This window comes from Mugil cephalus, chromosome 12, assembly GCF_022458985.1.
Source record: "Mugil cephalus isolate CIBA_MC_2020 chromosome 12, CIBA_Mcephalus_1.1, whole genome shotgun sequence".
Lineage (NCBI taxonomy): Eukaryota > Metazoa > Chordata > Actinopteri > Mugiliformes > Mugilidae > Mugil > Mugil cephalus.
Genome location: NC_061781.1, coordinates 16880827 through 16894881, shown reverse-complemented (window position 1 = coordinate 16894881; position 14055 = coordinate 16880827). Strand labels below are relative to the sequence as shown.

The 14055-nt window shown below is 38.0% G+C and overlaps 1 protein-coding gene and 2 long non-coding RNA genes across 5 annotated transcripts; 2 read left to right on the top strand and 1 right to left on the bottom strand.

Moving 5' to 3' along the window:
• Nucleotides 1–306: 306 nt before the first annotated feature.
• LOC125017664 lies at nucleotides 307–1768 on the top strand. The gene is made up of 3 exons (XR_007113869.1): nucleotides 307–389; nucleotides 481–789; nucleotides 1716–1768. It is a non-coding gene; the product is annotated as an uncharacterized LOC125017664 (long non-coding RNA).
• Nucleotides 1769–4923: 3155 nt separating this feature from the next.
• LOC125017663 lies at nucleotides 4924–5483 on the top strand. Its single transcript, XR_007113868.1, has 3 exons — nucleotides 4924–4964; nucleotides 5103–5208; nucleotides 5300–5483. It is a non-coding gene; the product is annotated as an uncharacterized LOC125017663 (long non-coding RNA).
• Nucleotides 5484–7122: 1639 nt separating this feature from the next.
• On the bottom strand, nucleotides 7123–14055 carry LOC125017642 (nectin-4-like). Of its 3 annotated transcripts, none has more exons than XM_047601043.1 (8): nucleotides 13740–14055; nucleotides 11635–11973; nucleotides 11250–11546; nucleotides 10698–10791; nucleotides 9537–9694; nucleotides 8324–8415; nucleotides 8099–8163; nucleotides 7123–7949 (listed from the first exon to the last, which is right to left on the bottom strand). In XM_047601043.1, the coding sequence occupies exons 1-8, from the start codon at nucleotides 13855–13857 to the stop codon at nucleotides 7940–7942; spliced, it is 1173 nt and encodes a 390-aa protein (XP_047456999.1). In that variant the 5' UTR covers nucleotides 13858–14055; the 3' UTR covers nucleotides 7123–7939. The 3 variants fall into 3 exon arrangements, with proteins under 3 accessions (XP_047456999.1, XP_047457000.1, XP_047456998.1); XM_047601044.1 differs by having other exon boundaries at nucleotides 8099–8160; XM_047601042.1 differs by lacking the exon at nucleotides 8099–8163.

The following is a 14055-nucleotide window of genomic DNA, read 5'->3' as shown; positions in this document are numbered from 1 at the left end:
TCAGCAGACTCAGGCCTCATCAAAGTGTTTTAAACTCTCCAACCAACAAGATGTGGTTATTGCACATACACGATACATGCATTCAAGTAAAGGATGCTCAGTGTTCACAGCGTGAGGCCAACGTGTCTTCAGAGTGAGATGAGGTTTTCCTGCATTTTATATTTCAGCTCATCATATGATTATAGTGACGAGAAATAAATCTCAGTTTATTTTCAGTCAAGTTTAAACATTAAATCAATAATTCATATTAGATTTTACATGGATGTGTGACTTGTGCATTCGTTTTTTGTTGTTCCAGTCCCTCATTCTCTGTCTGATGGTCATGATGTTCAGCCAAAACCAAGCAGCTCTGCTCCTCATTGTGCTGCTAGCGCGTCGTGTCTTTGCAGGTAAAGAGGAGGTTTGTGTTTGTGATGCTTTCATATGGATTTAAATGCACATTTTATTTCATCATGATGCATTGTTTCCTTTCAACTTTAGGGTTTGAAACTGATGAGCACAGGGATATGCTGGTATCCAGAGGAGACTCAGTCACGTTCCACTGCAACGTATCCACAGAAAATGCTTCGGAAATGACCTGGAACTTTAAAAGATTCATTTATAAACAGTACATCACGTCAGATGAGACGTTTTCAAATGTATCCTCTCACAGACTGAGAATAGATCCTTTAAAGTTAATTATTTTAAATGCTCAACCTGAAGATGCAGGACTTTATTCATGTAGTGTAACTTCCAGACGAGGCTTAAACAGTGTTTCCTGGAATTTAACTGTGTCTGAGGACATTGAAGGTAGGTAGAGTAAAAAACATGGCTCATCATTTCTGCAACATGCATCACACAGTTCACACACATGTTTCAAAACATGTGGTAATGTCTGAGTCCGTACTTCTCTGTCTGATGGTCACCACACCTCGTGTAAATCAAGCCGCTGTGCTCTTCACTCTGCTACTGGTTTTGTGTCGTGTCCTTACAGGTACAGTAATGATGTTGTTTTCTCTGGGTTTATTTGATCATTAAAATTTACGCTGATTATTTGTATTGCTTTCTCCAATATTAGCAATGTTAGCAACTAACCACTTCCTTTTCTCACCGCCTCCACATTTATGTTTAGAGCCGACAGCAAAGTTCCAGAGTGTCATTCTCTGTCTGATGGTCATGATGTTCAGCCAAAACCAAGCAGCTCTGCTCCTCATTGTGCTGCTAGCGCGCCGTGTCTTTGCAGGTAAAGAGGAGGTTTGTGATGCTTTTATACAGATGTAAGTGGACGTTTTATTTCATCATGATGGATTGTTTCCTTCGAACTTTAGAGATCTCAGTAACTGACCACAGGGATATGCTGGTATCCAGAGGAGACTCAGTCACGTTCCACTGCAACGTATCCACAGAAAATGCTTTTGAAATAACCTGGAACTTTAAAAGATTCATTTATAAACATTCTATCCTGATAAATCAGACTTTTTCAAATATATCCTCTCACAGACTGAGAATAGATCCTTTAAAGTTAAATTTTTTCAGTGCTCAACCTGAAGATGCAGGACTTTATTCATGTAGTGTAACTACCAGACGAGGCTTATTCAGTGTTTTGTGGAGATTCACTGTGTCTGAGGACATTGAAGGTAGGTAGAGTAAAAAACATGGCTCATCATTTCTGCAACATGCATCACACAGTTCAAACATAAAACTACATAAATATAATTCTGATTTTATTTCATCAGAAACCAGTTCATCGTGGTATTTACTATACGTACTCACATCTGCAACTTTATTGTTTCTGTGTTGCATCGTATCAACTGTCTGCCTCTGGGGGTGAGTGAGAATTTTTACTTCCTGTCTACTGTTATTACAAAAATTATATCTTTACATATTTTATTTGGAAGCAGGTTAAAACAAATTAACAAGTTTTTCTTTTATCAATCTCTGCTGATACTGACTTCATATATGACAACTGGACTGAGAGAGTTGTATTTCATTCCTGTTTTATGTTTGTTCTCATTTGAAATAGACTTTTCACATTGTTCTAATTTTTAGTCATAAAAAACATTTTCAGTGCATTGTAGAAATGTTAAGTCACGTCTCTGTATTACAGCAGACATTTTGACTTGTTGTTAACAACGGCCTCAGTGAACAACATTAGTGAGGACTCACACGCAAAACTAAACCTGTCTCACTAATAAACAAAATGTAGGTTTAATCATTAACATCAATTATACTGTATCAGTGGTGAAATGGGTCCATTGTTGCTAAGGTGACAAAATAAAAGTAGTAATTTTGAGAAGTTTCTTGATCAACATAGAAACTTTACCAGTTCTAGATGTAATTACATGTTATTCTGATGTGGAGAAGAATCATATTATTCTCTCATTATCTTTCTTTTCTGAAGCAGTTTTATTCATTTCTCATCCACTTATAACATGATAAGTTGGAATATGACACTCAAATTCAATATTAATGATAAATTGTGGTGTTAAAAATAAAATATATATACAGATGCACTGAGTGTTAAAAAACATTTTAAAATGTTGAGCTTGATGGATTTTAGTAGCTCTGTCAGAGACTTAAAGGTTCGGTTAAACTTTTTCTAAGTCAGGTTGAGTGAGCTGCTTATTTAGTGAAGCTGGTAGCGTGAGAATCCCCAGTTTGAAGAAGTAGACGAGAGCATCAACGCCGTAGAAGAGCTTGTCTCAACCGTGTAAACAGCAAAACTTGTTTAGGCCACTTTAAACAAGGTTCACTGAACATTATTAGTTCCTCTTCGCTATATTTAGAATATTATGCAGATTGTCCTCAATGTTGATCTAAATCTCTCTCTACTAAGAAGCAGTTTCACGTTGCAACGTTGTAACACATGAATTGGAGACCAGCAAACGTATTATCACACCAGATTCACACACAAACTAATCAAAGCTGACCACATCTGTTTAGTTCTGTCTGTGTAATCTAGTGGTTTTTAAGATAAAATGTGTTTTACAGCCAGTATTATATATATTATATTTACTTATTATATTATTATATATTATAAATCTTGGATCGTGTGCAACAGAATTTGTACTTTTAACGTTTAACTGATGATGTTTATTCAGTTTTACTCTTTTGTGTTTGCAGAAGATGTGGGGCCAGGACCCCAAACTCCACCCTGTATGAGAGCAGGATCCTGAGCCAGGCTCAGTATCAAGGTCTATTGGGAGGAGAGGTTAGAGGAACTTTAATAATACACAAATTAAAGTGTCACAATGTGTTTTTTTAGTCAATATCACCTATTTGTTACCCATTTACTTTCATTCACATACAGTAGGTGGCCCCTTCTCAACCCTACAGACGTGCAGTGTATAGACCAATCATGAGCTCTGAGAGACTCCTGTAAACCTGTCGAGTCCACTGAGCTGACAAGCACAAAGTACAAGAGAAAGAAAGTATTTCATTACATGTGAAAATTATGCGTCTGTGTCTAGTTCTTGTAATGAGGAAAAGTACCAAACTTTATCTTGTGTTTCTAAATGTTTAATCTTTTTTTTTTTTTTTTTTTTTGCATGCAGATCATCTTTCTTTGAATTTTATGCTCTTCATGTTTTGTTTATTTCATTGTCCAGTAGATGTCGCTAAAGACTCAAATGTGTCATGATTCTGTGTTTTGAGTATTTCCTGTGACCCTGTTTGGTTTTCTTTATGTTTCCTGTCCTTCTTGTGTGTTTCTTGTTTTCCTGTATTTTTCCACTCTTGTTGTTGGATTAGTTTCTCCTTGTGTTCTCTGCCCTCATTAGTTTCACCAGTGTCTCATCACCCCTCTTCACACATATATAGCCCTTTCATTCCCTTTGTTCTGTGTCACGTTGTCTGCTGTGTTTCACCTGTTCTGTGATGTTACACAGTTTTTCTCATCATTGTGTTCCTATATTCTCTCCTTGTGTTTTTTGGCCTTCCTTAGGCGCTTTTAGATTTGTTTGTTAGGATTACCCTGCAGTACCTTAAGTTTTCATTAATACATTTTGTTTCCTACTCCTGTCTCCTTCCTGTGTCCTGCATTTGGGTCCAACTTGTTTTTTGTTTGTTCTGGACCACCACCACATTCTTTGGTAACTTTTTCATACCTATACTCTTGGACCTGAGCTTCATACACAGTGTTCACATATACACACATACGGGTAATGGGGTTGTTATAATGTAAATCAAGTTAACTCAAAGTCATGAGACAAGAATGGGGACAAGACAAAACCTCAGCAAGTTGTGACATGTACCTGGATTCTGATGATATAAAAGTGTTTCTTCAAAGAAAATCAGACGAGAGGAGAGCAGACTGAGAGGCAGGAGAGACAAGAACACATTAAGAAACCAGAAACTACAGTCTTCATGTTAAGGGTTACAGTTGTAATGTTGTTATAATGTAAATAAAGTTAACTCAAAGCTAACTTATGGGTCTCTCATATTTCAAGGTAGTCACACAAAACTATATAATATTAGATGGTTAGAAATGCTTCAAGTCAGCAGACTCAGGCCTCATCAAAGTGTTTGAAACTCTCCAACTAACAAGATGTGGTTATTGCACATACACGATACATGCATTCAAGTAAAGGATGCTCAGTGTTCACAGTGTGAGGCCAACGTGTCTTCAGCGTGAGAGGAGGTTTTCCTGCATTTTATATTTCAGCTCATCATATGATTATAGTGATGAGAAATAAATCTCATGGTTAATTTTCAATCAAGTTGAAACATTAAATCAATAATTCATGTTAGATTTTACATGGATGTGTGACTTACGCATTATTATCATAATTTTTTTCTCGTTGTTTTTTTTGTTGTTCAAGTGCAACTAACCACTTCCTTTCCGTTGCACCTACATACACACTACATTTAAAAACATGTGGTAATGTTCCAGTCCCTCCTTCTCTGTCTGATGGTCACCACGTCTCGTGTAAACCAAGCCGCTGTGCTCTTCACTCTGCTACTGGTTTTGTGTCATGTCCTTACAGGTACAGTAATGATGTTGTTTTCTCTGGGTTTATTTGATCATTAAATCTTATGCTGATTATTTGTACTGCTTTGTTCAATATTAGCAATGTTAGCAACTAACCACTTCCTTTTCTCACCGCCTCCACATTTACGTTTAGAGCCGACAGTTCCAGAGTGTCATTCTCTGTCTGATGGTCATGATGTTCAGCCAAAACCAAGCAGCTCTGCTCCTCATTGTGCTGCTAGCGCGCCGTGTCTTTGCAGGTAAAGAGGAGGTTTGTGTTTGTGATGCTTTTATACAGATTTAAGTGCACGTTTTATTTCATCATAATGGATTGTTTCCTTTCAACTTCAGAGACCCCAGTAACTGACCACAGGGATATGCTGGTATCCAGAGGAGACTCAGTCACGTTCCACTGCAACGTATCCAGAGAAAATGCTTCGGAAATGACCTGGAACTTTAAAAGATTAATTTACAAACATTCTATCTTGATAAATCAGACTTTTTCAAATATATCCTCTCACAGACTGAGAATAGATCCTTTAAAGTTAATTATTTTCAGTGCTCAACCTGAAGATGCAGGACTTTATTCCTGGAGGATTTTGGGAAAATTTGATTTGTAAGATTTTGGACTCGGGCAGTACGGTGGCTTGGTGGTTAGCAGTTCTGGGTGGAGTTGTGAGTGTGAGTGCGAATGGTTGTCTGTCTATGTGTTAGCTACTGTTCAGCCTGTTATAGGCTGGCAGCCTGCCCAGGGTGTACTCCGCCAGCTGGGATAGGCTCCACTAAGGAGTTCAGGCATGAAACATGAAGATGGAAGATGAGATGAGATGTTGTCTGTTGTATCTAAGGACACACACGATTATCAGAAATCCCTAAAGCAAAAACTTTTAGTTTTAGTTTGGATGGATAGGAACTGAAATTGTGGAAACCCAAGTTTAGACACAGTGACATTTTCTTCTAAAACACTATGGCTTGATCTACACATGAATGTGTCTTCTACTTTTTTATTATTATTATTATTATTATTTGTAATATAAAACTAAATACTAAGACAAAAAAGTCTCCATAATATCCCCAAAGTACAGTTAATAACTGCAGCCTGCAATTTTAACAAAGCAAACTGAGAAATAAAACCTTCAGATACGCTGGTTTAATTAGTGACATTAATGATATCAGTATTTTCACCTGAATGTTTTTTTATTCTTGTGTTTTTTGTTGCTCTAGGCTCCTACACTGCTGCCTGGACCTTATTTGGTCTTCTGCTTTCCCTGAACATTGTAGCCTTCTTAGTGTGGTACCTTCATAAACACAAGAATACTCTACTAAGGTACCAACTAGAGTCACCCTGTTTGCATTTAAGCTACATACAAATACATACTGTTCATGCTATGTAAATCTTCTGCTGTATTTTTATTTTTATTGGTGTTTCATTATATAGGAGAAGGAGAAACAAACGCTGTTCCAACATCTTCAAGTGATGATAGAGGAGAAGAGGTAAAGGAAAGATTACAGTTCATTTGTTAAAATGTATCTTAGCTCTTAGTTTAGCGCAGAGTTTAGTCTAAGTCATGAAAACATTCTAGGTATGAATACTATGTGTCTGGGTGTGTTATGTTTGTAGCTTTAGTTGTATCTGCTTCTTGGAACATCTGAAAATTTGAACTGTAACATTCATTATTTAAGTGTGTTCTGTTTCAGTGTAATGCTGTGTTTAAATATTCTTTGAATATAATGGACGTAAAACAATGTGTGTTTTAACTGTGGAAATTAAACAAGTTATGGATGAAAAAAATGCGGGCGCTAACATTACAATTTACATCACATCTGGGGCGTACTGTTAAATAATTTGTGTTTAATAAAAAAATACTTAATAAAACCATTAAAATTGTAACGGTGATTAAAAGTACAACGCAAACGATGCAAATTATAAATGTATAAATTATAAATCCAGAAAGCTCTTTCAACCAGCGGGGCTTCCGACATCTCAGCCTCTGTGTCGGCACCAATGGTCGGCAGTGACACAGAGGCCGACTCGCGACCTGCAGTTTACTAGTTCACTTGAAGAACGAATCAGTAAGTGATCCGTTCACGATTCCTCCATTTGCTGCAGTACAGGCTTAAGACCCAACACTAACAGATGCGTTTACAGCCTTTCAAATAAACAAAGTACAGCCTTTGTGACTGTCTATGCTTTATTCCACTGAAATGAATACAAAAAATTATAAAAGTGAAAAACAAATATAAAGCAAAATGATAAACAAACACTATTGTTCATCTATCGTTCAGTATCGTTCAGTTTAGTAGCAAAAAACAAATGACAAGAAAACAACATAAAAATGAATAGCCTAAAAACATAAAAAACTAAACAAATATCTAAATAACTTTCTAAACAAAAAAGTAAACAAACACGACAAATGTCAAACAAAGGAATGATCTGGAGTGATTCTAGTCAAACATATTTAAATGGATGCTGAAGAAAACTTAAATATTTACATTGAAGACAGTTCCTGGTAAAGTAAAACTAAACACTACTGGAGTGTTCAGGTTAACACAGTCATCGTGACTTGTGGATGTGGGCTCACTCTCTCTTGGCCTTTTCTCTTTCTTATGTACCTTATAATCCTCTGCTATTACCAAAACCAAAAGCTCTCGACTTAAAGACACATCCACATTTTCTTTCTATGCATTAATTTGAATAGCAGGTAGAGATACATAATACTTTTCAAGTTAAGTTTCCTCATGTACTAGACTCATATCTTTAGTTTGTCATCTTCCCTTACTGTTTTCAGTATTTCTTCAGTCACACATTTACAGTCGTTTCTGATATGAAACCAGTGAATAAAATAAAACCCCGTATATAAACTGAAACACAACACCTGTCCATGTTCTCTGTCCAACTCTTCACTGATCAGATGATCCTCAAACATTTGCTGATTCTCTCATTTTCAGCTGTCAAACTCTTGTCAGTCTTGTTGCTTCTGCAACTTTCTGTCAGTGATTCCTGCAGTGAAAAAAAGAAGAAACAAATGATATAAATCTTAATGATCTCAGCAAATTACAGGAAGAATATTTAAAAACAGCACTACACTGAAACAGAACACCAAAAACAATGAACTGTACAATGTAAATAAACTGCAATCTTTCCTTTACCTCGTCTTCGCTATCACCATAAGAAGATGTTGAAATAGTGTTTCTTTCTGCAGGTGTCCCTGCTTCTGGGCGACATAATGAAACACCAATAAATATACAGGAAAAAAAATTCAATTCAATTCAATTTTATTCATATAGCGCAGATTTACTATGTAAATCTGTAATATATAGATTTACATAGTGTAGCACCATATTTTAATGATGGAGGGCGACTGTAGTTTGTACCTTGTTGCGTTTACGAAGGTACCACACTGAAAAGGCTACAATGTTCAGGGAAAGCAGAAGACCAAATAAGGTGCAGCCAGTAGTGTAGGAGCCTGAAGCAACAAAAAACACAAGAATAAAAAAAACATTCAGATCAAAATACTGATATCATTAATGTCACTAATTAAACAAAACTGTGAGAACTACTAACATCTCAAACACTGGTCAAAAATAAATCACTGATGTATTCATGCAGCCTAAACAGTTTTCTTAATCTGATGCATACTCCGGGGTCCACTAATGTTTTTTTTGTTTTTTTTTAATAATTGTGGGTCAAAGGTTTTGTCACAATATCGTCTGTTTCGATACCGTCTATCTGTGTCCTTTTTGTTTTGTTTTAACATTGTCTATCTGTGTCTGGTTCTGTAATTGTCAATTGTATGATAGTTGTTTAAAGTATTCTCTGTCTGTGCATTTACACTCATGACTAACGCATCGATGCTGATTAATGTCCCAACTCAATAAAAACATATTTAGTATTTAGTTTTATATTACAGACTACATTTAGATGACTAATGCTGCATTCACACACTGGGCTTCAGGATGTGACCGTTCCTGTACAGACAGTTACTGAAACACAAAAAGCTCCTGAAACATGAAGAAGAACACAACACTTCACACTGTTTAAGGTTTTAAATAGCTGAGTTTAGAGGTGCCCTTATAGACGGATGGGTAAACATTAATTCAGTTATTTACTTCACTGTGTTGTACTGACTTGACCCTCTGCTGTCCCTGAGATCTGCTTTTCCATTTCACGTACTCAGTGTTGTCGTCTCAGCCTGAGATGTGTTGAATGCCTTTACAGGAAGGAGTTCAGGCATGAAACACGCACATGTTTTACAGTGGACTTTGCCAAGACAAACCTTTTAACAAAGTCACTACTGAATTACACTAAGTGGTTTAAACATTGATGGTTTTAGATTATTTTATTTTAGAAAAAAGACACTGTCTAAACTTTGGTTTCCACTACTTCAGTTTCTATCCATCCAAACTCAAACTGGTTCAGTACTGTTGTCAAAAGTTTTCGCTTTAGGGGTTTCTGAATAAAACACCAGATGATGACGTCATCATTTTGAGGATCATATGTGTCCTTAGAAACAACAGACGAGTACAGAACATATTCAAAAAATATCAAGAAGGATTTGACAAACTACACATCCAAATCAAATCTTACCAAAATCCATGTACACGTAGATCTGACCTCCATGTTTTCTTCCATACGGGTTGACAGCTTCACACTGATAGAGCCCATTCAGATCAGAGGTCTTCCTCACAAACTGCAGAGTTGAACCCTGAACTTTAATATCAGACTCAGGCAAAGACTGATCAGACCTGGAGGAGACAAACGAGGCTCTGAATAAAATGGACATAGACTGAAAGGGGGTGTTGAGTTAATGTAGTTTCTGCAACATCAGATGCCTTTGGATGGGAATTAATCCAAAATTCATTTTGCTAAAGCCACAACTGTTTCACCACTGTAGAAAGACTAGGAAAATGACAAAGAAGACAAAACTTTAAACTAAAATAACCAACTCTTTTTGCTCTGCTGCTGGTTACAACTAATATAATACATTTTAATAGGGAGTACTGGTGTTGTGCTCAGTTTATCCTACTCTGTTTCCTTACTCTCAATACTTAGGAGTGGGAATATCATAGAATAGTCAATGTTCTCGTGTCAACACTAACAACTTGAACAACTTTCAAAACATTCAAAAGTCGTTTGAGAGGATGAGGTGAGGTCCTGTATATTTTGTGTGACGCGCTGATGCTGGTTCATGTAAGCACGCTGAGTCCAGGTGAGTTTAAGCATTTAATAAATCACTCGCAGCTACTTCAGCGGCTTTCAGATTACATATGCCGAAAGATGGTGAAGGTGTACACTGGTAGCGAATATGTAACAAAACTGAACAAAAGCGGTCGACAAAAATTACGGCTACCTAACACTCGCCTCTCTCCTCCCTCAGTTCAGGTGAACCAGCTCCCTATATCACCTACGGGAATCATCCCCCAGTGCCCACATGACCCAAGCCCTGTGCATCACCGTGGCAACCAGACCAAACAAATCAGAAGGGAGATAATTCACCAGTGCAACAGTATGGCTCCTACAACAACAGTGAGGAAATTATGCAGTAGTTGGTGAAAGGGGGTGTTGAGTTGATGTAGTTTCTGCACCATCAGATGCCCTTGGGTGACAATTAATTCAAACTGATTTCTGTCTCACCACTATACAAAGATCTGGAAAATGATACAACAGACAATGCTTTGAAATGAATCATGTAAATATCATTATTGATTAAGACAGTCTTAACTGAAACACATATATAAATTACTGTACCTGCTCCAGATGAAATGTGCCTCTGGGTTGGCGTTGGCCACACATTCATAGGAGTCTTCAGAACGTTGAACAATCGTCGCGTCCATCGGTGGGACTGGAAATAAAGGAAAAAAAAAAAAAAAGACTTGCTGTGGCGTTTACTGAGCAGAAACATAAGTTGGTTTTGACAACATACAATACAGTCTATATGGCACCAATCCTTCATATTGTTATGAGCAGCATTATCTAATTACTTTTATTTGGAAATTAGTGAAAGGTTAAAATCTTATTTGATCAAAGTGATAGTGTGCATCATCCACATAATTGTGGGACTGGATGAGGTGGTTGCGAGTTTTCCAAGGAAACATCCTCACATCACTTGCTTCCTGGAATGTCAATAAAAGACAGACCAAATGTGAACTTGATGCAGCACAGAGGGTGTTTAAGCACTTGTACTGTGCCCAAGGATGACTAACTAAACAACACAAAGAGTATGTAGACATCTGCAGTGGAAACAGCTGTGGTCTAGTACGTAGTTATCGGTTTGACGCAGGAATGTATTTTTTTACTCACAGTGAACTTGGATGGTCAAAGGCAGGACTTGTTCTTCAGGCAGGCCTGTTGTTCTGATGACACACCGAACCAGCTGGTTGTTGATTTCTGTGGTAGGGACTCCAAACAGTGAGCTGGTTGTGGTCATTGTACCGTTGTCATGCTGAGTGGAGTTGGTCGTCGAGTTCACTCCCAGGGTACCAGTGAGCCAGGTCACCTCTGAAGGAGGCTTGGAGCCGGCAGCCGTGCAGGTAGCAAGGGAAACTTCTCCAGTACCCAAAGTTAAATTATCACCCTTCAGGCTTGTGACTGGAGGCACTAGAATAGTCACCACACATGAAAAGAGTCAATCTAAGGGTAAAAGGTGAAAACAACACAACATTTTAACTGTAAAGTTTCATCATACCAAGCAGGTTCAGAGGTATATCTGTCTTGTGATTTCCACTGGGGAACAAAGTGAAGATGCACGTGTAGCTGCCTTCATCCTTCAATTGAACATTGGACAACTGTAGATATCCATTTTTATCAGAAAAACTCCCAATAAACTCAAATCGATTATCAGGCCCATTAACATATTGGTGTCCATCCAATTGGATTGTGTAGAAGTTGTCATTTTTAGGTTTTTCTCTGGTTCTCCTCTGCCATGTAATCTGAGTCAGGATCTCTGAGGTCTCGATGAGTATGCAGGGTAAGATAGCGGTTCCTCCTTTCACCACTGTTGTGCTTCCCCCAATCGCCTGGAGGGCTGTAGAGGACAGAATATGTTATTTGTTCTTTTGCTGTAATATCTTGATGACTGGTTGCGGGGGCCGTTGGGATCAAAGGTTGCACACAACAAAAGCACTTTAGTAAACACATTTGGTCTCAATTACAGCATTTGCAAGAAAGTCTATGAGAAAGCACGGATCATGAGTCTTCCTGGAACGTGGCTTGACACTGAATGGACTATAATCAGTGACAAGAAAAGTCAACTGCTCTGGTTCTTTGTTTATGCATTGAGAAGCCATTTGAGAGATAACAAACGTGTGTCCCCAAGTCAAAAGGCGCACACAACAAACAGCACCGTTAGTGGTTCTGAAACAGCGTTATTGATCAGCAGGCTACCTGTTAAAATATTCTACTGTGCCACAAAGAATCCATACAGAATCCCCACCCCATAGTAATGACACTCCTTGATATTAGCAGCCATCCCCAACAGGATGCAGCCTGAGGCAGATACACATACGATACAGTTTATGAACAGTTAAAAAACAATATAAAAAACATCACAAGGTATCGACCTGGCCTCCAATTTCACTAGATCCTAAATTGATCAAAAATATCTATGTGATGTACTGAAACACACCTGATCCACAGAGGCCTCTCCCCTCAACCCACAGGACCCAAAGGCTCCCACTAATAACATCCTGTTACCAGACACCTACAGAAGGACCATATCCATTCTCTGATGAGACACAGCTGTTTTGGAGGCACAAGGGAGTAGGTCTCCCAAGGAAGTATTGGATAGAAAGGTGGTCATAATGTTATGCCTGATTTGTGTATTAACAGCAGTGATGTGTTGTTGAAGAAGAACAATTTCAATATATTCAATACATTTATTGAGCAACATGCTCTCAGGTTAGTATGTTCAGTTTGTGTAGTTTGTTGTGTACGTGGCTCCATGTGAGCCTCAGAGGCTTTGAGTAACAAGTTTGATAAGTTATGAGCAGTACGTTACGATAGCAATAGTAACGTACACACACACGGGCACTTTGCATCCAAGTCAACAGATTATCTATTATCTTGTTGTGGAATGTTGATAAATCAACCCAGGAGATCACCAGGTCAGAGCTGCCAGACATTCAGGACATTTACAGCCAGCGCTGCAGGAAAGAGGCACAATGGATCCTTTCTGACTCCAGCCACTCCATCTTCAGACTATTCATACTCCCACCATCTTCAGCCGTTTCCTGATATTTATATGCACACATACACTATTCTGCTTTAATTTAATAATAATAATAGCAATTATAATAATAATATTTGCAGCAGTGTTACATAGTACATTTGAATGCTCCACAATAAATAGTTTTCTGATTAGTTTCCTTCAAGAACTTCACACATTCACATCCTCCACGGACCGTACCGCTGCGTAATGGGGGGAAAAACTGTCTGATCATTGGATTATATCCGGATAGTGTGAGGCGCAGTTACAGTTAAATGATTTTGTAGCTAGTTAAGAAAAACATATTGTCAGTCAACTAACGCCTATCATCATTGTTCTAACAACAGTCACGCGTTAACCCAAAATCCAAATACAAACAACGGAACCAAGCAGAAGTTACTACTCACATCTCACTGTGCCATAGTAGCGTTTGAGTCTCTTATTGACCTTATTGACCTTACTACCTGCATACTGAGGTTAATACGTCTTTGTGGCTGAAACTAAATTCCCATTGTTCTCTGCAGGTAATAATTTCTGTTGCACCTGAGTAAACACGAAGCAAGAACGACGAAAAATAAACAGTTTACCTTCGGTGTCTCTGCTCATCAGTGTAACTGACAGCACTAGCAGTAGTTTACAACCCATTTCACGGTTCAGGAAAATGTTGCCCATGAAGGGCACACAAAAAAACGTGGCTCCATCCATTCGCTCGGAGACTGCTACTGCACGGCGAGTTCGGTCAAGTTGGAAAGTTATTGGCAGTTTCGAATTTATAGGATTAATAACTCTTCAGTGAAACACTATTAAAGCACAAAACAAAACATATTTTCCAGCGTCGTCAGGTAGACAGCGAGCTACAACGTAATTTTCACAACAAGTCAAACAAGTTATCCCCGGAGCCAC

What these genes read in the sequence shown, in the direction of transcription:
- LOC125017642 (XM_047601042.1), bottom strand. Translation starts at nt 13,857, where the DNA reads ATGGATGGAGCCACGTTTTTTTGTGTGCCCTTCATGGGCAACATTTTC. An exon ending in TTTGACCATCCAAGTTCACT is followed by an intron (nt 10,792 to 11,249) that starts GTGAGTAAAAAA and finishes CTTTATTTCCAG; the next exon opens with TCCCACCGATGGACGCGACG. An exon ending in ACCTTCGTAAACGCAACAAG is followed by an intron (nt 7,950 to 8,323) that starts GTACAAACTACA and finishes TTTTCACTGCAG; the next exon opens with GAATCACTGACAGAAAGTTG.